Here is a 24,643-nt window from a genome sequence, read left to right on the forward strand (position 1 = left end):
CATTGTATTAACTCACCTTTTCCAGTTCAATCAACTTAAAATTTTAAGGGAACCCATGTTACTTACTTTTTTAAGTTAAACCAACAATATTTTTTACAGTGTAGTAATCACAACATTTTTTCTTTTGTAAAATCAACTTAAATAGTTTATTTAGTTCAGATAACATATAAGTTTGAGTTTCTGGTGATTAAATCATTCTCCTTCATTGTATTAACTCACTTTTTCCAGTTCAATGAACTTAAAATTTTAAGGCAACCAGGTTACTTACTTTTTTAAGTTAAACCATCAATATTTTTTACAGTGTGACTGTTGCATCAAAAAAAAAAAAAAAGGGACTGGCGCTTTAAAGAGATGCTTGATATAGAGCATGAGTTGTATGAAACCCTTTTATAATAACATTATGATGCTTTGCCATTGTGGAGCTCTGCTCTAGACCCCATTCACGTCATTATATAGAAAAAAATGGCCAAGATATCCTCAAGAAATTACCCTTTGTGTTCTACAGGAAAAAGTGGAGGTTTGGAATTACATGAGGGTCAGCAAATGATGACAATTCAATTTTTTTTTGAAAATGCCTCTGTGTATTTTTATCTGTAACTATCAAATATGAAAAAAATGAAGCTGAACATTTAATCTTCTCTCTCTCTCATCCTCATGAAGGAGAAGAACTGGGCGTTTCAACTTCAGTGCACATTAATTATTTGGATAAGACCAAAAGCAGCCCCCTCCATCTAGCTGTACGTGGGGGTAACATTGAGGTGATCAAACTTTGCATCATTAAAGGAGCCAGAGTGGATCAGCAACAGGTAACTACTGTTTCAAGAGTTCTAAAATGTCTTGGTTAGGATTGTAACCCTGGTTCTTTGAGAAGGGAACGAGATGCTATGTCAAAATGTTGAAGCTACGGACATGCTTCTGCATTACCTGCATCTGAAGCACGTGTGAAATCACTTCAATCTCATTGGTGAATTTAACCCTGATGATAACCCTAATGTAGCGAAATGGTTTGCCCTCTCAGGTCTCGAGTCACCACTGCAATGGTCTCATGTTTGTAAGGCCCATCATATTGGACACAACTGCCATGAGCCCTAACAGTCCCTGAAATCGTTTTACAGTGACAGCCTAGCCTGGCCTGATCTATCATAAGGCTGAGAGAATCGACTTGATAAAAGCAGAAGACAGACATGTGTCATGTGACCATGCATGTGCACCAAATCACCTACATTACCACACTAGTTTTGCGTGGGATTCCATGCAAATAAAATAACACAGACGCAGTCAAATCATTTACATAATGAACAACACAATCAACCAAGTGCAACCCAAATTAGCATTGGGACCACGTATAACGCAGGTGAAAATGTGAACTGTAAAAAGGTCATACAATTACGGGTTGTAAGAAGTTTTGATGCACCTGGTGTTGCAGGACTCCTTGTAGTTGAGGCTCCAACTCATCTTTTATTTCCTGCAGAAAATTAAAAATACGTGCATCTGAAAGGGAAACTTCCAACTACAAATGAATATGCAATTCGTTTCCTTTTTATATGCAAAAAAAAAGAAAAAAAAGAATATGCAATAAGTTGCCTATTTAGCGCTAATTTTGCCCTGTGTGTAGTTTTTAACGCCAAAATGATTATAGAGGAGGCATTATTTAAACGATTTAACACTTCCCTATAACATAATTTATATATATATTTTAAAACAAAACAGCCAATTTTTCTTTTTTCCATTACTATAATTATGATCACAAACATGTATATTTTGTTTTATTGATCAATATGTGAATCTGTTGACCAGGCTACACATAACACTAGTTTAACTAGTCTAAATGTGTCACTAGTCACTAGTCTAAATGTGGCATATGTTACCAGAGCATGTTTTTTTTTTCTTGTGTGGATTTCAATAGAATGGCCTAGAAACAGAAATCATGGCAGATTTAAACCACCACCCAGTGGTTTCAGTTTCCACCCTTCTGCTGACTAGATTATCCACCAATTAGAATTTTTACCATATTTTACCATACTCCTCCCGCAGCTGTAATAAGATATTCTGCAAAATTATATAATATAATCATGAACCCATTATCATCAAGACTCATTTCTGTAAAAGCTTTTTAATACATTAAACCACACCATGCCCTGTAAGAAGTTTGGGGACAGAAATAACAAAATTGTTAAATATGCCTAAAGTCTGGCTATAATGTCACCATTCGGAAAGAGATACAACAAAATGAAATAATAATTTCATGAAATGGAGTCATAGAGGAATGTGGTTTGCAATGAATACAAAAGCAGCCTGATTTCCTGACTCTCGTTCTCGACCACACAGACACAAACACACTTACACTCCTCCATTTGTCGTCTTCAGTCTGTAGCAGGAGGGTTGATGCATTCAGTAATAGCTTCAGATAGTTAAATTGATACAAATTGCAGCCACTTACATCTATAACTGAGCTTGGCCGTTCTGTCCATTGCCACAGCAATTCAGGGTGCTCTCTCATTAATGGTTTGTGTTATTGGTGCAGCAGCTGAGAGAATGTCCCCCTCTTGCAATACCTTGCCTCTCCTTATGTCAGGCTAATAGCTGACTTCCATTTTGTGTCTGTGTATGTGTGGCTTGATTGTTTTGCAGTGTGACAAATCCACGGCCCTCCACTTTGCCTGCACTCAGGGTGCTCTGGATGCCATCAAAATCATGATTTCCTCTTACAACAGAGTGGAAGACATCATCAACCTCAGGGATGGAGCCAATCAGACCCCCTTACATAGGTCAGTGTGATGCCTTACTACTCTCCAGTAGTCATTATTAAGTTAACTAGCCTTCTGGTTTATATCAGAGCTGATCTCAGTTTGTTAAAAGGGCAGTTCCTCCAAAAGTTAAAATGCATGAGTTACTCGATTACTTATGTCATTCCAAATCCATAAGGTTTTAATTCAACGTCGAAACATAAATGAAGATTTATTTTTTTTTAATGAAACTGATGGATTTATATCACTATTGAAAGTCCATTCACTTTTTGAGTTTTTTTTTTCCATTGGACTGTATAGTAAAGAGATTTAAATATTAATTTTAAATACTAAACACCAAAATGTATTTGTAAACAATATCTAAAGTAAAAACTTGAAACAATTAAATTGTGCTTAAAGGTACAATATGCAAGATTGTTTCGCCACCAGGGGTCGCTAACCTCTTACAATAACAAAGGCATATATTAATGACGTATATTCTGCATTAAGCGGAATTGTGGATCTTGTTGTCAAGCTGATGGATCTTTTATGGATGAGTGAATACATTGATGTTTTCAACATGACTGTAGTATGAAGCAGGGCACGATTGCTAGACATATACCAGCGACACACGCAACACGAGTCCCGCGGATATCTACCTATCTACACTGAATTACTCACACAGGTCAGTTTATTAGAGGAATTAAACTTGAGGTAACGCAGCGCTGCTTCACTTGCTCTAACAGTTTCACTATCACACTAAACGCCATTTGCATGTGTTGAATGTTGTTAGTTAGATTGTTTGTTGGCTGTATGAGACTAAGCTAGATTAACATTAGAGAATACCATACAGATCATATTCTAACTTTTCATCATGTTGAACTATATAACATTGATTCGTTTTATATACATTAATTTGCTCACCTGTTTGCTCAAGTAACATGCAACACTCACGTCTCTGTCAAGTCGAAGTTAGTCGAGGACGTGGAGCTCTCGGCATCTCGAAAGATGTTGATCTTCGTTTTAGTCCTCTTTTTGTCTCAAAGTCTGCTTGCCATGGTCCATAATGTTTGAACAAAACCCTGCTAGGGACGCTCACGCTGTTGAGCTCGCATAACGGGCATAACCGACCCAGTTGTCCACGTCTGTCGCCATGGTTACTATTGCAGTACGAGGTCAAACCTGGCGGAAACCGGGGGTAACCCGGATATGATGTCATTGACTGGCGACTCCTCACCCCTGCTCACACGCCCCGTTTCCTTGGTTAAAAATCGCAATTTTCTCACGATTTACAAATAGTTGGAGATATTGTAAGTAATCAACTGAATAAAATATATAATATTGGCCTAGCGTTTTTTTGGTAATTTTACTGCAAAAATCCTGCATATTGTACCTTTAATTAAATTTTTTTATGTGAGTATTTTTATATACTCCTAAAATGTTTGGTTATATGTATTCTTGTTTGTAAAACTTGTTTGTCTCAATAAAAATGTTATACTACTTTCTTTCAAAGCACTTTTGCTATGACCAAACAAATGTATTTATAATGATGATGCCATTTGGGTGCTTGTCCAATTGCAATTTGCAGATGTATTTGTTTGATTTATTCCCAATGCTTTAATGAATAACAATGACTTTATTTTCCTAATAGAGCCACGTTGTTTGATCATGTCGAGTTGGCTGAATATCTCATTTCAAAGGTAAATGTTTGAATGGCTGCTTTGTGAGAATGTGAGTGGCTGAAATGTGCACTAGGTGTACCAGCAAACTACGTTGCTTGGATTGATCTTTTGATAGGACTAATATTAACCACCATATCTCATTATCGTATTGTGTGTTCTTTGATAACACCGGTAATTCACTGTTATTTGGATCTCATTTGTCTTGGAAAGGGAGCAGATATTGACTGTATTGATTGTAAGGGACTGTCTCCACTGCTGTTGGCCTCCAACTGCAGTGCTTGGAAAACTGTTGCATATTTACTGTCAATTGGTAAAGCATTTTCATGAACACATTTTATCTCCAATATCAATTGCATGCACGTTTCTGCATATTTAACATTTTGTCCTATTGAAAATAGGTGCCAATTTCAAAATCAAAGACAAAGCAGGTCGCAACTTCCTCCACCTTGTCATTCTTCAACCGAAAGGGCTGAAAAATCTTCCTGAGACAGTCTTACAGGTGTGAAAATCTTCCTAAACGTCAAGTTCAGTTTGTCAAATGCAGAACACTTTCATTTTGAAAGAAAGCCTGAAGAGCTCAAGTGACCCTGTGTTATGGATTATTACATAATGCATTGTTTTGAACATGCGCATGTTCTGTATATAGTTATAAGAACCCATTGCCTCCTCCAGAGTAATGCTGTGAAGGAGATGTTGTCTGATGAGGATGTTGAAGGCTGCACTCCTCTGCACTACGCCTGCAAACTTGGCATTCACGATTCGGTCAAAAATATGCTGGGTCTCAATATCTTCTTGGGTCAAAAGTCACGGGAGAAGAAATCAGCGCTTCACTTCGCTGCAGAGTGAGAACGTTTGTAATGCAGTCAGAGCTATTTCAAAGCCATATCTTTGTGCTTATTTTCTTATAAGCAATACGTTTTGACCTGCGATAGCATGTCGTTCCTGACCATTTATGATAATTTTGCTGGAATTTATACAAATGAATGCAGTATAACTCTAAACTTTCTTACTTCACGTGCTCCCAAACCTGTTAATATTATTTTTTTTCTCCAACATCTGTCAGATATGGGCGTTTAAACACATGCCACAGGCTGCTGGAGAACCTCACAGACTCCAAAATGCTGAATGATTGGGACGAAAAGGGTCTGACGTCCCTTCATCTTGCTTCAAGGGCAGGACACGCACAAGTAGTGGAGCTGCTGCTCCGGAGGGGAGCTCTGTTTCAAAGGTACACCATACTTTTTTGGGGGAATGCAAAACATCTATATTTTTCACAGTCATCACAAGCAGAAATGCATTACTCTAATAACTACCAGGCTGTGTAATTTTAATCATTGAGCACTGTAAAAAGCGATAACCTGGAATTGTTACCTTGAATAGCTGATTTTGAATCCATGTATTGGATTTGTGTTGATTCAGCAACATAAAAAAGCCTGGTATAAGTTTTTTTATACATTACTGTTTTATTGTTTTATTAAATAATATTTATTTTATTAAGTAATGGAAATTTTTTATGGTTTAGATATTAACCCTGCTACCAGGTCACAATTGGGTGAAAATATCAAACGCTAAAATAATTTAATAAAATAAGTGCCAGCTTCACAAAATGCTTGGTTAGGTTGTGAGTTCATTCAGCTGGAAGTTCTCTCCTAAGGTCTGTTGTATTCTCTAGTGATTACAAAGGCTGGTCCTGTTTACATCATGCTGCGGCTGAGGGATACACACATACGATGAAAATCCTCCTCGCAGCCAATGTCAAACTACTGGACGAAACAAATGAAGATGGGGTAAGCAGTGTAACAATCACTAACACCTTTGGAGCATAGTCAGTTTGAAGAATACAATTACCAAACCATAGGAAACTGAGCTTTGAAGATCCAACGAACAAATACTCTCATTAAATTTGACATTTGTCATAATATTATAAAGAAAAAATGATTTAAAAACCTTTATTTAGCAAAGATGTATTAATAAAACAATTTTTATTTTTTTATTCATCAAAGAATATTCATTTTTTAATAATTATAATATTAATTAAGCAGCAAAACTGCTTTCAACATTGGTATTAATAAGAAATGTTTCTTGAGCAACAAATCAGCATATCAGAATGATTCCTGAAGGATCATGTGACACTGAAGTCTGGAGTAATGATCCTGAAAATTCAGCGTTGCCATCAAGAATATTATATATATATATATATATATATATATATATATGAAGAGTTCAGATGCAAAAGCCTCTAAGTGCCATTTGAAATTTTCTTCTAGAATGAAAATTTTTATCAAGCTTGTATAATTAAGTTCAGTGATTTCACTTAAATGGCAATGATAATTACCTATTAATTGTTATTTATGTGAAATTACTGAACTTAAATATACAAGTTTGATAAAAATCATCATTAAAGAAGAAAATTTCAAATGGCATTTAGAGGCTTTTGCATCTGAACTCTTCATATATAAATATTTAGATATTTAGATATATTTATTTATTTATATATTTTTAAATATATCAAATTAGAAAAAAAATCTTTTAATTTGTAATAATATTTCATAATATTACTGTTCTACTGTATGCTGTCAAATAAGTGCATACTTGAGCATTAGACACTTTTTTCAAAAAGTATTTTATTTTTTACACTTTTACTACACTGTATGTATTTATTTATTTACTCATTTAAAGCAATTGTCATTTATGATAAGTTTGAACGACACTGCTTTTTAACCAAACATGTATGCTTTACTAGAACACAGCCCTTCACATTGCTGCACAAGCGGGACATGTGGGTGCTGTTTTGCTGTTATTGGAAAGAGGAGCTGAAATCTCTCTCAACAATGCTGACAACTCTTTTTTGCATGAAGCTGTGCGGAATGAGAAAAAGGATGTAGTGAATGCCACCATCGAAAGTGAGAGGTAAGGAGACATCCACGTTCAAGATGGTTAAGTTAATCATATACTGTACAAAACATTCAAAAGGAACTGCAGCAGCCTATCGAGAGAGGCCCTTTGGTGATGGTCCAATGGGGGTGCTTCACGCCCACTGCGTCAACGTCCCGCCAAAGTGGGCGTGGCCTAGCCCTATAAATACAGCTCGATGGGCTGATTTCACTGTTTTTTTTTTTTTGCCGAAGCGAACCAGAGCGTGTTATAAAGTTACCTAAAAGTTAAACATCAGCATTAAACATCATAATTACACATAAGGGAAGACAAAACAACAAAATTCACAATACATCAACAAAATCAATACCAAGGCCAGTTACATAAGAGCATATCTTAACACAGATAATAAATCTAAGGAAAAGAACAAGCAATTAGAAAAGACAATACCAACACAAAACATTCGACCAATATTCTAACAATATTAAAGAATACGTTGAGATTTTTTTAAAACCCATATTATTCTCCTCCTCTCAGTTTGCCAACAGTTGAAAAAAACATATTAATCCACTGCAGGTGTGCTGAGGCATTAACGTCATTTAAAGCCAAATCCCGCTGTGTTGTGATGGACATCATAGAGTTCCTCCCGGAGTCTTTCAAGGTCTGTCTATTTATGTCACACCTTATGAAAATCTCTGAGATATTGTTGATACATTATTTGACATAAAACCCCTCTCTCTTCTGAACAGCACCTTCTGGACCGGTGCATTATTGAGTCTGATCACGACGCCAACAGTCCAGATTATCATGTAAGCTTTCCAAAAATGTGCAAAAAGTTGCATTAGAACTATTAATAGTCCATTAATGCTATATAAAGATCATTAATCACAAGTACAATTCTTTAATGGTATTGGCAGATCAGGTACGATTTTCAGTGGCTTCAAGCTCCTATACAGTTGAAGAAGTATGCCAAAGCAGACAAATCCATGAATTTCCAACCATTGGCAGCTTTGAATGTAAGTCTTTTTAAATCGTGTTACAATAGGTTACAGTCCTTCAAGGCACTCATCCTTTCTAACGATGGAAAATTGTTTATTAAAGGAGAAAACATGAAATTAAAATGTGAGCATTTTATCTAGTGATGTCTGAATTCTGGACCCCATTGTGCTTTATACATTATTAAATACAAACTTTTAATTTTGCATCTTAAAATGGTTTGAGAATAAATCCGAACTCTTGTACCTCACTAGGCAATGGTGCGGTACAACCGTCTGGAGCTCCTCACTCATCCCGTAAGCCAAAAATACCTGGAAATGAAGTGGTATGTCAAAGATGTACTATAATTCTCTCAGAAACTCCCTACAGCTCTAGTTGTAATATTTTAATTCACTACATTCTACGTAAATGAACCCTATTGGATGGTAATTGTTGCTCATGGTGACGTTAGATAAGTTCAGCATTTACAGGGTTGAAATTTACAGCGTTACATTTACAGCTAGTCAGTGACTCTGCTGCTGCTTGAATCCAGAATGTCAGTGTTTTTCTACAACCAATCACCTACAAATACATGATTAATTACTTCATTGTTAGTGCAAATTCATGTGCAAATTGCTACAATTACTAAATGACTAGTTAATAATGATGTGCCTCAACAAGTAAAGTCATAACATAATGATACCTTTGCAAATTATTAGCTAATGATTAATTAAAGCATACTTTGACTAATTGTGGTAATTAACACATTGAATTATTAGCAATTCATGTATTACTTAATCTATTATCATATCATATAGACTCTTTATTAGTTGCTGATGCAGTAATCATTAATTAATGGTTTAGTTCTTCATTGGTTATACATTAACTCATGATTATCTGTGCATTAGTTAAGCATGAATTCATGCATATTAGTGCACCCGTATTGTAATATGTTACCGATTTATGAATTTGTTAACCCTCCTGTTACCCTCAAATCTGATAACACTTTTTACCCTCTGGGGTCAATTTGACCCCAGTAATTTAAACCTCCACAATATGTTTTTTTTTTTTTTACAAAGGTTTGTCTCAGTTAATTTATGTCTTTGTTGACTACTTAAGTAACGTTTTAAGTTGACACCCACCCACCACTGATTTACATAAGCACACTTTTGAATCTTCGACTGATATTGTGTTTTATTCGGACAGGAAGGCATATGGAAGCAAGGTTCATTTGCTCAACCTGGCAGTCTACCTGCTTGGCTTGTTGCCCCTCACTTACCTCATCCTCAATCTGAGACCGAGCCAGGACATTTCTACCAATGGCACATCTGTCACCATGGTTCCTGTATCTTTTAGTGAGGTATACAGCCTCTATTCAGAGCTCTCTAGCATCTTGTAGGGAAGACATGAGCTCAAAGAATTATGTCATTGATGCGACAAATGATAGCAGTGCTTATCTGTGACAAGCAGAGAAGGGAAAGGTCAAAGAGAATAATGGTAGTTGAATTTAAATGACAATCAAATTGATTGTGAATTACTTTTCAAAGTCACACTGTTATAAATGCGAAGAGAGATGCAAACTATTTTTCCAGAATTGGTAATATAATGTATACTTTAAAATCTGTCTTCTAAATGTGGTGCTACTCATCAGCAGCGTGAAAACACATGGGATGGTCTGTGTGTATGATGGTCTCTTTCTATGAATTGAACATTCCCGTTACTTATTACATTGTCAATTAAGGCAGACATTTAGTGCAATCCTTTTACTTAATGTAATAGAAAAAAGATTGTACAAATGCTGTAATTTAATTAATGGGGATTTAAGATCTTTTTAAATTCTTTTATTTAAACTTTTAGCCTAGGTTTTCATTTGCGGATGCTTTTAACTCTTTCCCCACCATTGACAGAATTATCTTTTTTTTCTCTATTTTTCCTTTCTTTTTCTTTTCTTTCTTTTTCTTTTATCTTTTTTCCCATCATTTATGAGATATTGCTTCCACGGCATTGATGGAATTTTCCAGTTCCCTTTCGTTAGGGAACTCCTACGTCTCGTCGGAGGAGTTTCCAACGAATTGGGATCAGCTAGGGAGACCAATTGCCTTCAAGTGCTTAAAACGAGCTAATGAATATTGGCATGCAGGACTTGCATTCCGCGCCCCGCCTGCCAGTGCAGGTATAAAGCGGAAGCGAGCGCACACACATATGGTTTTAGCTTCGGAGCCGACCAGTTCTGTCCTCTGAGTGGGTGAGCTATAAGATTGATAATTTATCTGCACGCGCAACGAGTCTGCAGTTGTCAACGAATACCTCTCTGTGTTGGTGTGACGGCGCTTCAGCGATCTTCGCAATCTCCCGGGTACTGGCTGTTCCTTCACACAATCTGCCTTTTTTTCAAAGATCTGTTGTCACAGCTGGTATTCGGTTGAGTGCGCACAGCTTGCAGTTTTCCCGCGGTATTGCCGTGCTTCAGCACAATAAGAGAGCGTTTTCTTTGCAAAGAGCAACATGGGTAAAGATCGCGTCCTTTTCAGGATGACATTTCACCCATGTGTTTCTGGATGCGGTCGTTTCCTGTCCTCATTTGATGGCCATGATCATTGTTTCAAGTGCCAGGGTTTAAGCATGATGAGACTGCGTTCGTGGGTGGTTTATGTTATCTCATGAGAGAATGACCACGTCGGCACGTTGTTCATCTCCCCTTTCTCGTAAAGGCTTGAGATTGTCACGGCAACCCAGCGCGCGTCATTCGCGCATTCGATGCGCGGTTAAGGATCAAGTGTCTCAAATGAGGTGGAGACCCTTTGCCTATTGCCTGATCTAGTTCCTCTTCTGGTGGCCAACGGTAGAGGGCTATTTTGGTTAATAGCATTAGTGATCTGAGGACTACAGTGAGCGTTCTCTGACAAGACCACCTCCTCGGACACCTCTCTCTTATGAGAGCATGACCACGTCTTGCCTTTCTCACGAGGGGTTGAGCGCTCAGCGTGCTGTGTGCCATAAAGGTTATGGCCACGTTCCCTGTTTTGCATGCCTGTCAGCTTTCAGGTGGAATTTCTGGTCCTTCTCATGAGAGACCAGTTATTTCATTCGGGGCTCCAGGGGAGGATCAGATGTCGATCGCTGCATCGTAGAGAGGGCTTTTACACTTTGGAAATGATGATGCTGAGTTCCCATTGTAATTGTGTGTGTGCTCATGCTGAATCAGATTCAGACTTGAGAGCCACACTTCTCTGCTACTCTGGTGGCACAGTGCAATGCGTAATCGCCTTTCCCCGCCCCCCGCGCCTGCCCGGTGGAAGCGGGTAAGTGTTGCACCACACACCAAGACCCCTCTCTCGGCCGCAGCAATGCCTAGGGAGTCCGGTCCCTGCCTTTCACCTCGCTGCCTCTCCGCGGGTACAGCGGTGGTCCGGGTCGGCTTGTTGGTACGGTCTCTCAAGGCCTGGCTAGTGCTTCCGAGGCCATCCCGCTGGCTCATCCGTACCATACGGCTCAGCTATGCAATTCAGTTTGCCCGCTGGACCCCCAAGTACAGGGTCGTCCTCTTCACTTAAAAACGTGTCGATGCCCCTATCTTGAGGAAAGAGATCGCCGCCCTGCTGGCGAAGGGCGAGGTCAAGCCGGTCCCTCCAGCTGAGATGAGGTTTGTGTCCTATAGCCCTTACATCATTGTACCCAGGAAAGGTGGTGGGTTACGGCTGGATCTGCGAGTTTTGAATCAGGCCCTACACAGACTCCCGTTCAAAATGCTCATGCAGAAGCGCATTGTCAAGTGCATCCATCCCCAAGATTGGTTTGCAGCGATCGACATGAAGGGCGCATACTTTCATGCCTCGATTCTTCCTCGACACAGATCGTTTCTTCGGTTTACGTTCGAGGGTTGAGCATATCAGTACAAGGTCCTACCCTTCGGCTTCTCCCCATGTCTTCACGAAAGTTGTGGAGGTGGCTATTGTTCCTGTGAGAGAACATGGCGTTTGCATTCTCCACTACCTCGACGACTGGCTGATAATAGCTCACTCGCGAGATCTGTCGCGATCACAAGGACTTGGTGCTTCGGCACCTCAGCAGTTTGGGGATTCAAGTCAACTGGGACAAGAGCAAACTCTGCCTCACGCAGAGGATCTCTTCTCTCGGTATGGAGTTGGACTCGGTCAGTCAGACTGCGCACCTCACCGAGGAGTGCGTCCAGTCAGTGCTCACCTGCCTCAGATCTTTTCAAGGCAGGTCAGTGGTCCCACTGAAACAGTTTCAAAAGGCTCAAGGGGCATACGGCAGCCGCAGCCGCGGTAACGCCGCTCGGCCTCCTGCATGTGAGTCAGCTTCAGCGTTGGCTTCACAATCAATTCCCGAGATGGGTGTGACAGAGCGGCACGTTCTGGGTCAACATTATCCCGCACTGTCGCCAAAACTTCAGTCCTTGGTCGGACCCTGCCTTTCTACGGGCCGGAGTGCCCTTAGTACAGGTGTCCAGGCATGCTGTAGTTTTCACGGATGCCTCTCCCAACAGATGGGGGGCCATGTACAACGGGCATGCAGTCTCAGGTCTGTGGACGGGGCCTCAACTGCATTGGCACATCAATTGCCAAGAGTTGCAAGCAGTACGCTTAGCCTTGTACCGCCTCAAAGGGTTACTTCTGCACAGGCATGTACTGGCCCGTATGGACAGCACTGCGACCGTGGCATACATCAATCATTAAGTTGTTCTGCGCTCCCGTTGTATGTTGTGATTCAGCCGCCATCTCCTCCTATGGAGTCAGAAGCATCTGAGGTCGCTTCAAGCCATTCACATGCCTGGTGTGCTAAACCTTGCAGCAGACGAGCTCTTACGGCAGCGCCCCTTCCGGGAGAGTGGCGACTCCATCCCCAGGTGGTCAGGCTGATATGGGGAAACTTTGGAGCCACTCAGATAGATCTGTTTGCTTCTCCGGACACGTCCCATTGCCAGTTGTTTAATTCTCTGACCAGAGGATCTCTCGGCACAGATGCATTGGTGCACAGCTGGCCCGGGGCCTTCGCAAATATAAGTTTCCTCCATTGAGCCTTCTCGCACAGACACTGTGCAAAGTCAGGGAGGACGAGGAGCAGGTCTTACTAGTTGCGCCGTATTGGCCCAACCGGACCTGGTTCCCAGAACTTATGTTCCTCGCAACAGCACCTCCTTGGCCCATTCCTCTGAGTAAGGACCTGCTTACTCAAAGACCTCTGGAGACTCCATGTCTGGTCCCTGGACAGGACGCGGCGGTTCTAGGTGACCTACCACACGCTGTGGCAGACACCATCACTTTCGCTAGTGCCCTCTCTAAAAGGCGCCTCTATGAGTTGAAGTGGAACCTGATCGTCGATTGGTGTTCTTCCCGCCGGGAAGACCGCCGAACTTGCCTGATCAAGAGTCTTGCTTTCCTTCTTGCAAGATGGGTTGGAACGAAGGCTGTCTCCCTCCAACCTTAAAGTGTATGTTGCCACAATAGCCGCTCATCACATTGCAGTACATGATAAGTCATTAGGAAAGCACAACCTGGTGATCAGATAACTCTAGTGCTAAGAGCACTTCAGAGGCCCCCTTTTGAGACCTTGAATACAACAGAGTTGAGTATCTTGTCAATGAAGACAGCTCTCCTGTTGGCTCTGGCCTCTTTCAAAAGGGTAGGGGATCTGCAGGCATATTCGGTCGACGAATCGTGCCTGGAGTTCGGGTCGTGTCTTTCTCACGTTGTCCTGAGACCCCAGTTTGGATATGTGCACAAGGTTCCTACCACTCCATTTCTAGAGCAGGTACTGTAGTGAACCTGCAAGTGCTACCACAGGAGGAGGCAGACCCAGCCCTAGATTTTCTAGGTAGTCTTTTACAAAAATACGATTTTCTTTGCTTTTTTTCAAAATGTTGATTTTTTCAAAATGTTCTTTAAGAAACTTGTTCTTTAATGTTTGCTACTAGAAAATAATGATAATAAAATAATGAAACATAAAATTGTGAATAAAATACAAGTAGGAGTTGAGTTAAACAGTAAAAAAAAGTGTAGGGCAGGTACTTAGTTCTGTACATTGGTTGTTGATTGGATGGAGGCAAACTTGCAGTTATTTGTAATATAGGGATGGGGTTTTGGGAGACTAAGGCTATGTTTACACGGAAACGATTCTGAAGAGAAAACGCAAAAGTGGCGTTGCGTTATCACTTTTTATTCTGCGTTTAGATGAGCGTTTTGTGTGTGAAATCTGCATGCAGATGGTGACGCAAAAGTCTGTGAAATTCAATGTAGTATGCACTCCAGGCGGCTAAGAGTGCATACTAGAACAACAACAAGCCCGCGCGCCTGCGTACAACCTTTACTGTCAAACAGACCTTTGCGTTTTTACCATTTACACGGGAACGCGGCGGTGGAGTGTTTTAAAGATTTCCACACTGGAGGGTGTTTCATTTTTTTGCGTTTTTAAGCCCTAAAAACGCTGTCGCCGTGTAAACGAAAGGCACATCCAATAAAATATTTTTACGTTTTCACCCGCGAGCGTTCTCATGTAAACAGGGCCTAATTGATTGGTCTAAATTAGTCTGTAAATTAGTCTTTTGCAGGAAGACCGAGTTATGACATTTTCATTAAAAAGCAAGACATTGTGTGCTAAAAAAAGAAACGTCCATGAATATATAATTCACAATAAAATCAATATGCATGTAGAAAAAAAGAGGCTGAATTGTAACATAGTGCCAATTTTAGGCACATCGTAGATTTTGATGATGGTAAAAATTGTCACATAAAACAAGGGGGAGGAGTCAGACCACTTCAGAGAAAAGAAATGGGGCAATTTGTGGAGCTCAATGGGGCTATATGCACGCATAAATTCCGCATTTGACGCAAGGATGCTTGTCCATTTCCGGTTGTGGAGATTAAAGCGGAGGAAAACCGAGGAAAACGGGATTCTGGCAGAGTCTTCAAAATTTACTGTCCTCCAGTCTTTGAAATGAAACGTACAGTACATACGTTTAGATGTAATTTTATATATAGTTATATTTATTTAATATAATTTTAAAAAGAAGCATAAACACAACGAGGGGTGTCTGTTTTATCTGTTTTTTGTGACTAACGTTTCTTTAGTATAAGCATGGAGTATAAAATTCAATATAAATTCTCGGTATTGCATTGGACTCTACGATCGGCGGAAGTTATCGAGCATCCCTAATACTTCACCGGAAATACCGCCGTGCATAGAGCCCATACAGTGACTTTTTAGCACCAGTTGAGCTAAACTTATGATGATGTTTTCAGATTGCATTGATGATTTGACATGTTATCCAAATGCAAACTTGTTATTTTCTTGACAAACTGTTTTTTTTTTTTTTTTTTTTTTGAATGAGCTGTAAATATGATCCTTATATAGAAAGTAGCTGCTCGGGGTCATATGCAAGACAATTCCATTATTTATTCACCCTTTTGTTGTTCCAACTTTCAAACCTGAACTGGAACTCACACAAAAAAAGGTGTAAAGGTGTTCTTATGTTCCACAGAGGAAAGTAAATCATATGACATAAGGTTTGGAACAACATAAACAATAGGGTGTGTAAACGATGACAACATTTTAATTATGAAGTGCAAAATGACCCACTTTGTTGGCAGATTCTATTTATACTAACTCTGCCCACCATTGTCTGATTGAGCAAGTGGAGAGTTCGGCAGATGTAGAAATAGTATAAATTGCATATACAGTAACTACTATTTATGCTTATTGCAAAGAAAACACTGCTATTTTCACTTAGTGTAAGTACCATCTAATGCTGCCTTTTAATTTTTTTTGGGTGAACTAGTCCTTTGAAAGGATTTTGACGTTACTTAAAGTACACCAATGTTGTCATTGTTTACCTTATTTGTCATTAATGGGGGTCAGAAGTTCTCGTTGTCAATTTGACCTAATCTGTTATGCATTGACAAGCTAATTATCTAAGCCGTCATTTACAATCACATGAATCTCCATTCTCACATTGTGAGTGTTATTATCAACCGAATGGCATCCATCAACGTCCCACTTATTCATCAGCTCCAAGGTTATTATCTCCATGAAATTAAGTATGTCTAATCTTGTACGCACATTACTATTTATCTTTTGAGAAACTGCACAGAAAGCTCATGTTGGCATTCATATGATCTATTTTTGAGTGTGAGGAACATGCACACACCATAGCAGATGTTTTTTATGAATAAAAAAGTGATACACTCATTATGTTAATGTGATTAATTTGCCGATAATGCTGTAATGATACTCTCTCTCTTTTCCCTCCATCCAGCAAAAATGTTTAATCTCAGTCTGTATAATCATGGTGCTCGTCATGAATGTGTATTCCATTTGCAAAGAGCTGGTGCAGTTGGCTCAGCAGGTAATAATCATGTCATCACTTCCCATGATGCATCCACTATAAATTCCTCTCATACTACAGAGACTCTCAGTAGAGGGCAATCAAACCGTCACTAATCATAAATGTCATGATGCACATTAAGTACACATGCCTTTGCTGTGGGGATTCCCTTGCAGTGATTTAAGCCTTCCAGCCAAGTAATTTACCTATAAAAACACCGCTCAGATTTTGCATGCATCGTTCTATGGTCTTTGGCACTGGCGAGAGTATTCAAATTGCACTATGTTTGGAACCTAAAGGTGATTTTTATTTAACCCCTTATGTCTTTCACATTGTAGCGAATAAATTACTTCACGGACTTCTCTAACCCTGCGGACTGGAGTGCAGCTATTAGCTCTTTAGTATTTGTCATTCCCATGTGCTTCAATGTAGACAACACGTGGCAATGGCAGGCTGGAGCTTACGCCATTTTGACTTCATGGATCGGCTTCCTGCTCTACTTCCAGAGGTAGATTTAATGGCCTGTAGGTTTCTTACATTTTAATATGAACAATCACATTTTCTGCTTGCACAAATTTATCTCAAGGAAATTTACTGGGGATTCCAATCAGTTAATTTCTAATCAAATGAATTAAAGTACACCATATGCTGATTAATCACTATGAATTGCATTTTCAACGCATTCTCATCCTAGGGCGTCATAGTGACGCTTTTAACATTTCGTCTAAATGCAACGCGCACGGCACCCTTTAGCGTCAATATAACACGCACAATAATGGGTAGGTTTAGGTCTGGTGTAGGGTTAGGGTTAAACCACTAGGAGGCGCCTTCTGGCCCATATATATCTGCGTCTCATACTGACACTAAAAGGTGCCATGTGCGTTGGATGTTGGCGAAATGTCAAAAGCATCAGTAAATGACGCCTTGGGGTGAGCCCGGGCTGGCATTTTGTACTGTTAGAAATGCAGAATATACTGTATTTTGAAGCTATAGTTATCAATATTCAAGGTTTTTAATAATTAATCAGTATTTTTTTATATATATTTAATAGTACATGACCATTTCCCCTATTTTTAAATTTAAAATACACCACCTTTCAAAAGTTTGGATTTTTACGTGTTTTTGAAAAAAGTCTCTTATGCTCACCAACGCTGCAGTTATTTTATTAAAAATGCAATAAAAATTAATTATTACTGCGGTTTTAAACAACCATTGTCTATTTTAATACATTTTAAAATGTAATTTATTTATGTGATTCCAAAGCTGAATTTAAAGCATTATTGCTCCAGTCTTCAGTCATACGATCCTTGCAGAGATCATTCTGAAATGCTGATTTTCTGCTCAAGAAACTTTATTGTTGAAAACAGTTTCGCTGCTTAATATTTTTTTGTGGAAACGGTGATACACTTTTTTCATAATTTGATGAATGGTGAGATCAAAAGAACAGCATTTATTTGCAATGAATTATTATTCTTTTTTTTGTGTAAAATCATAAATCTCTTAACTGTCACTTTTGATAAATGTAATGCCTCCTTACTGAATAGAAGTTTTAATTTCTTAAAGAAAAAAATCTTAATGACCCCCAAACTATTGACACTCACTTAAAGTTCATCTTCAGCAATTCTAAAAAGTACAATCCATTTTCTTCTGTAATGTTACAATGTTATGATGACTAATTTTACTTTTAGCATATACTATTATTGATTTGAGGAATGTATTTATTTTCATTTTTTTTCTTCTACAAAATAGCCTAGAATGTATGTCGAACATTGAAACTCTTATGCCATTTCCACTTTGCAGGTTTGAGCGTATTGGAATCTACGTGGTGATGTTTGGTGGAATCGTAAGGACCCTGGTGTTCATCATGGTTCTTTTTATCTTTCTTTTGCTGGCATTCGGATTGGCCTTCTACGCTTTGATGCTCCACCGGGTACGTCCAAAAAGAGAGATCATATCAACCCACCTTGACAGACCCAGATCAAGTCTTGGCAAACAGTTTGATAATGATGTTTACTGTTTGCTGCTTTCAACAGCCTGAGTTCAACTCCATCGGCCTTGCACTTGCCCAGACATTTGTGATGACAGTGGGAGAGCTGAACTACCAGAGCACATTCCTGAACACTTATGAAGAAGGCCACATGGCTTTCCCCGGGGTCACCTATTCTGTGTTTGTGCTTTTTGTGCTTCTCATGCCTATTCTTCTCATGAACCTAATGGTAGGACACTCAACAATGGCATGTTAGAATTCAGTTTTTGTTGTTAATGACAGCTGCAATTTGTCAGGATGTATTTGTCTAAATCATGTTTGCAGATTGGTTTGGCAGTAGGAGACATTGCAGAGGTACAGAGAAATGCAGAGTTGAAACGGATAGCCATGCAGGTGAGAAGTCTGGATTCACTACCGCTTATACCTCTATATTGATGTATGTTTTCAACAATGTTTTGCTAAATTGTTTAGAAAGATTTAAAGACATCACTAACTCACAGTTGGAGATTTGCATCATTCTGTCAACTTTGACAAGTACACTTCAATGCTAACTTTTATGTCTGTTAGATTTGAAGTGTACTTGTCAAAGTTGACAGAGTGATCATAGGCCTAGTGTTTAAACGTTTGGGGTCAGGAACTTGAAAAAAAACCCAAAAAACATTATAAATGTTAAAGAAATGCTGTTCTTTTCTCGTCAAAGAATCCTAAAAGAAATCGCAGACCGCAACATAGTGGATTCCCCACACGTACGAGATGTGGGCCGGATCTAGGCCGATACTATGTTGCGGTCTGAGATGTATCATGGTCTCCAGAAAAATTTGAAGCTGCACAACACATTGATAATAACAGAAAATGTTTCTTGAGGAGCAAATCAGCATATTAGAATGATTTCTGAAGGATCATGTGACACTGATGCTGAAAATTCAGCTTTGTCTTAAACTCAAACTTCCTGTTTCAATAGGAAATACATCAACACGGGAAAGAGAACACTTTTCAGTAGAGGTATAAATAGAATAATATTTATAACACATTAATCATTACAGATAGATCTTCACACTGTCCTCGAGGAGAAACTACCTTACTGGTTCCTGGAGCGAGTGGACAAATCATCTATCACCGTCTATCCCAATAAATGCAAGGTTTGTCTATCAACAAATGAGGTTCTTAATTCTGGTCACAGATGAACTTTTGATCAAATTCTGTAAACGAACATTTTTCAATGATTATATGACATTTGAGGGAAAATGAACACTTTACAATGACAATGACTTGTTTTTGCTGATACACAGAAATTGCTGATACAGGTCTTCATTGATGGTGAGGTCCAAAACACAGTTCGCACACGTCTGAACCTCTGCTCACGACAGGGAGGGCATCTAGAGAGAGAGCTGCACAAACAGAAGAACAGGTGATCTCTTTGTGCCACCACTTCGGTTTTGGGAACACCAACATAAAGGGACTGATTTTAAAAGTGAACAAACTGTTGTGCTTGCGTGAGCTTTATAGGGAGAATCTCCATTTCTCTATCTATTGGGAGGGTTTATCAGACTTGATATGCAATATTGTGCCTATACAACCATCTATCAGAAAGAAAACTGTGCCTTTATGAGCACCTTAACTACAGTACCTTTAAATGATGCATAAAAAAAAAAAATCAAGATTTGTTATCACAACATATTTTCTTTTGTCAAATCAACTTTATAATAATTTATTTAGTTGAGATAACTTATTATTTTGAGTTTCTGATGGTTAAATTAATCTACTTCATTGTATTAATTCACTTTTTCCAGTTCAATCAACTTAAAATTTTAAGGCAACCCAGGTTACTTACTTTTTTAAGTTAAACCAACAATATTTTTTTTTACAGTGTAGTAATCACAACATTTTTTTCTTTTGTCAAATCAACTTAAATAATTTATTTAGTTCAGATAACTTATAATTTTGAGTTTCTGGTGGTTAAATTAATCTCCTTCATTGTATTAACTCACTTTTTTCAGTTCAATGAACTTAAAATTTTAAGGCAACCAGGTTACTTACTTTTTTAAGTTAAACCATCAATATTTTTTTACAGTGAAGATGTACTAAAGGTACATTAAGTGTACCTTTAAAAAAAAATACTACACTTTCTCTGTATTTTTAGGGTAATATGATTATATTTATTATTATTATTATTATTTAATTAACTCAATATTTGGGGTTTTTTTTTTTTTTAGCAATGTGCTAGAATATGAATATCACAAACCTTTTAGACTTGTAGGAGAGCAGCCCCTAGTGTTCATCAGCTATAATGCACCACCAACCAGACATTCAAATTGCAATTTGGAGTTTGGTTTACTACATCAATCACATCACAAATTCAATTGCATTTTAATTGAAAGGTATGTCTCAATTCAGATGTGAACGGTGGATGACTCTGACTGGCATAGCTTACCTACCTCAAATCAGTTTCAGATAATGTGATTTATTATATATAATAATTGAGTAATATTAATATTTAGTTTCATAACAAATACAAGCATTTAGATGCATCTGTGCGGATGATGTCACTTAACATTTGCTTTTTTTATTTCTGTTTCCTTAAAGGCATAGTTTTCCAAAAAAATTAATTACTCACCCTCATGTCGTTATAAACCCATAAGCTTTTGTTCACCGTCTGAATTCATTTTCATCTTTAGCCTAAATTAAATCTATTTATCATATAAAAGCGATCATGTCTCTTCAGAAGACTTGAGAAGTGTCAGAGCTTTGGGTTAATAGACTTTCATTGGAGGCCCAGAAATCTGTTAGATTGCATAAAAACGAAGGTCTTGTGGATTTGGAATGACATAAGTGTGAGTAAATGATGACAGAATTTTCAATTTTGACTGAATCCCTTAAATTGAGTATCAGATGTGCCATATGGAGTGGTATGAACTATATTTGACCTGCTCTTTCCTTCAGGTTGAAAGCGGTGTCCTGTATGCTGGAGAAACAGCATGACCTGCTCAAACTGATCATTCAGAAAATGGAAATCACTTCTGAGGCTGATGAATATGACGGCCCACATAACCCTAAAGCTCTGAAACAGTCCACATCTGAGAAGTCAAAGTGGGTCCCACTGATGCAAGCGATCAGGGCAAAGAAATAATATTAGAGACATAATGTAAATATAAGCCAAATACCCAGCCGTCAATCTTCATATTGACTGTTTTGATGTTAGTTTTAGGTTTTCCTCCAATCTGATTATGTGTAAATGTGTAATAATCATGAGATTATAATGTATTTGGAAGGTTACACTGATATATAATATATGTTGAGTCAGTTTATTAAATACTCTTGATGTGTGGACTGAACTCAGAACAGAAGTGTTTGAATGGTATCCAATGCTTTAATGCATAAAGAAGATCTTATTGCTCCAGTACAGAAGATGATTTGGAATTAATGCACTGACAAGCTCCTAATGCAAACTTAAAGACCTCAAACTCCGTGATGCATTACACGGTCCACATTTGTAGAAGAATTAGCATGTAAATTGCACCTGGCCTTGTGCCCGGATGCTGTCATAACACTGATTTCAAAGTAGAGAGCACAAGTGTGTAACCCTCATATTTTGGATCTGTTTGAGCTCCCTTTTTAGTGTATGCACTACTATATCATGATGATATTCCCATGAAAGCTGCATTACAATAAAACCAACTTGTTGATCAGATTGTCAATGGTGATTTTACAGACTTAATCTACTCCAAACATGAGTGACTTTTGCTTAAGACATGCACCTGCATGACCAGAACACTGTAAAATCACTTTGTGATTTAGCATGCACATTATGAGATGTAGTAAATTTGATGACAAGGATTACAATATCCAGATGGAATGGATTTGTTTTAGATTTGGTCAGTTGAAGCAATATAAACTGCCCGGCCAAAGACAAAAGTCGCTGTTTGGATTAGGCAAATGCTTCAGAGACTATGATTGTCTCATTATTGCTGTGATTATTATGTTTTTTAAGCAGTGTATATTTACTGCTGTTGAGTACATTTGCTTGAAGCATGAAAAAATTGTGAAGAAAATAAATCATATGCCACAATATGTGTTCAAGCCAAGCAGAGCCTTTGGAGTCTTCAGTTCTCTGACACTGAAGCTCAATCAGCTGTGCTTAGGCTTTGGAGACAAATGAGAGAAAACAACAACAACAAAAAAAAACTCATCTGTCATCTCGTCAGTGCTTCACAGAGCCCAGACACATCATTTCCTCCTCCAAAAGGGTAAGCAGAATTTCACACACCCACCACTCAGATCTCAGCAAGACAAATATTAAAAGATTTCAGTGACAGAGCTTTTGTGTCTTTCCATGTCACAGATTTGATCAGCAGATTCATCGATCTTGAGGGCCTCAATGTGCGGGGACATCAAGACATTTCGCAATGTTTGGCATTTTAAGATGTATTTTATTACCAGGCGATTCTAACAAAAGTCCAGGACACACTGCGTAAAAAAAATCAAATAAATCAATAAATAAAATTATTTTAAGAAATTAAAAAAAGAAAGTTAAAGTTTGTGTTAAAACAAAAGCATTATTTGCATAAAAGTGCCCCTATTGTGGTTTTTCGAATATCCTCTCTAATGCAGTTGTAAAGTCGAAAGTGCACGATGAATAAAGTTATTGTCTCTCAAAAGAAAGAATCGACTCTGAAGCTTCTTTACGAGTCGTTTGTGTTTCGAATCTTACTGCTTCATGGTTCTATGGCACTGGAAAAAACATTTGCATAATGCAGGTGTGGTGAAGAGATGGGTCCCACCTTAGGACCCAATAGTATGCCAGTAGTATGCCTGATCTAAATATGTTCTCGCTATAACTTGATAAAAGCAGTTTGTTGCCATCAAGTAATATGTTAATTTGTTTAGCGCTTTTCAAGTATTACTTTTATTTTGTTTAGCGCTTTTCATAGTAGGTTGCGTCAACAGCATAGGAGAAAGTCCGTGAAATTTAAAAATATTACTGTTATTGTGTCATAAAATGTCATTTTAAGAGTTTTTTTTTAGTCGAGAATGTAGTTGTTTAAAGCTCAAATATGTGGTTTATTTACTATCTAAGTACTATCTATCTTTTATCTACTATGTAAGCTAACTAAAAAACACTAAGAACGAGAAATGTTTAAATTTACAATCTACAGCTTCGGTTATATACTAGTATATGAAACATATAAGTTAAAATACATTAATGACTCGTTATAACGTACTTCAAACGTCTCTTATAATAAAGTGATTTTCTCTAATTTGTAACCAGGCACTAAAGCGATTACCCATAAAACTAGCTTTGAACCAATCGGATCGCTTGGGTCCTAAGGTGGGACTCATCTTTTCACCACACCGGCCTACTGTATATTACATTGTCCCTCCGGGTCATTTTACTGGCGACTGCTTCTCAAATCTCGCGGGAGCTCAACGCGGGATTCGCAGAATGCTTGCTTTTTTGAGAGATGGGCCAGTACTCAGTTTATTTGGACCAGCTTGCTCCTCAGAATCACAATCTGTAAGTATGAATGATCATTGATGTATATATTTTCTACTGGGTGTTCGAAATACGTTTTGTGTTTTAGATTGTGTAAGTTTCTGGCTAACCGGCTAACTGAAATACTTCTGCTAATCAGCTGTGGGCCACCATCACCTAAAACTGTGTCTATTAATGCAAATTTTCTGTTGTTCTTACTACTTTGATTGAAGATAAAGGATGGAGCAAGATTTGTTACATCAGTCATTCACGTTAGTGTTTGGCTATTGGATGTGCTGTTATTGATGCAATTCCTGCATGCACTGCAATAGATTAGAAATAGGCCCATACACATTGGTTTGTTGATTAAATTGGCCATTGTTAAGCCCCAGGTCTTCTGGTCACCAGCTTCGTCCAAGCAAATGGATACCCTGGCTCTGCCTCCAGCCGCTGATCCCGTCACTCCGACTCGGACCGTCGTCCGTACAGCTCCACTGGACTCCCTCGTCCCTCTAGCTCCACCTTGGTCAGCCGTCATCCTGCCTGCGCCACAAACTTTCAAGCCATTCACTGCACTCCATCTCT

General features: G+C 38.5%; 1 protein-coding gene across 2 annotated transcripts in view; it reads left to right on the top strand.

Annotated features, from left to right (window-relative positions):
• trpa1b (transient receptor potential cation channel, subfamily A, member 1b) overlaps window positions 1–22,271 on the top strand; it is a 191,375-nt gene extending 169,104 nt beyond the window's left edge. For both annotated transcript variants that reach the window (XM_089125692.1, XM_089125693.1), the window contains exons 10-31: window positions 661–806; window positions 2,632–2,768; window positions 4,378–4,426; window positions 4,619–4,718; window positions 4,807–4,907; window positions 5,081–5,250; window positions 5,472–5,636; window positions 6,081–6,195; window positions 7,152–7,318; window positions 7,859–7,943; window positions 8,032–8,091; window positions 8,200–8,298; window positions 8,533–8,603; window positions 9,464–9,617; window positions 16,533–16,622; window positions 16,940–17,109; window positions 18,402–18,531; window positions 18,635–18,817; window positions 18,913–18,981; window positions 19,632–19,727; window positions 19,878–19,996; window positions 21,529–22,271. In XM_089125692.1, the coding sequence (XP_088981818.1) occupies window positions 661–806; window positions 2,632–2,768; window positions 4,378–4,426; window positions 4,619–4,718; window positions 4,807–4,907; window positions 5,081–5,250; window positions 5,472–5,636; window positions 6,081–6,195; window positions 7,152–7,318; window positions 7,859–7,943; window positions 8,032–8,091; window positions 8,200–8,298; window positions 8,533–8,603; window positions 9,464–9,617; window positions 16,533–16,622; window positions 16,940–17,109; window positions 18,402–18,531; window positions 18,635–18,817; window positions 18,913–18,981; window positions 19,632–19,727; window positions 19,878–19,996; window positions 21,529–21,715 (2,663 nt within the window). In that variant the 3' untranslated portion in view covers window positions 21,716–22,271. The remainder of the gene's footprint in view (window positions 1–660; window positions 807–2,631; window positions 2,769–4,377; window positions 4,427–4,618; window positions 4,719–4,806; window positions 4,908–5,080; window positions 5,251–5,471; window positions 5,637–6,080; window positions 6,196–7,151; window positions 7,319–7,858; window positions 7,944–8,031; window positions 8,092–8,199; window positions 8,299–8,532; window positions 8,604–9,463; window positions 9,618–16,532; window positions 16,623–16,939; window positions 17,110–18,401; window positions 18,532–18,634; window positions 18,818–18,912; window positions 18,982–19,631; window positions 19,728–19,877; window positions 19,997–21,528) is intronic.
• The last annotated feature ends 2,372 nt before the right edge of the window (window positions 22,272–24,643 follow it).

The sequence above is a fragment of the Pimephales promelas genome, chromosome 22 (genome assembly GCF_988280905.1).
Source record: "Pimephales promelas chromosome 22, fPimPro1.hap1.1, whole genome shotgun sequence".
NCBI classification, from domain to species: domain Eukaryota; kingdom Metazoa; phylum Chordata; class Actinopteri; order Cypriniformes; family Leuciscidae; genus Pimephales; species Pimephales promelas.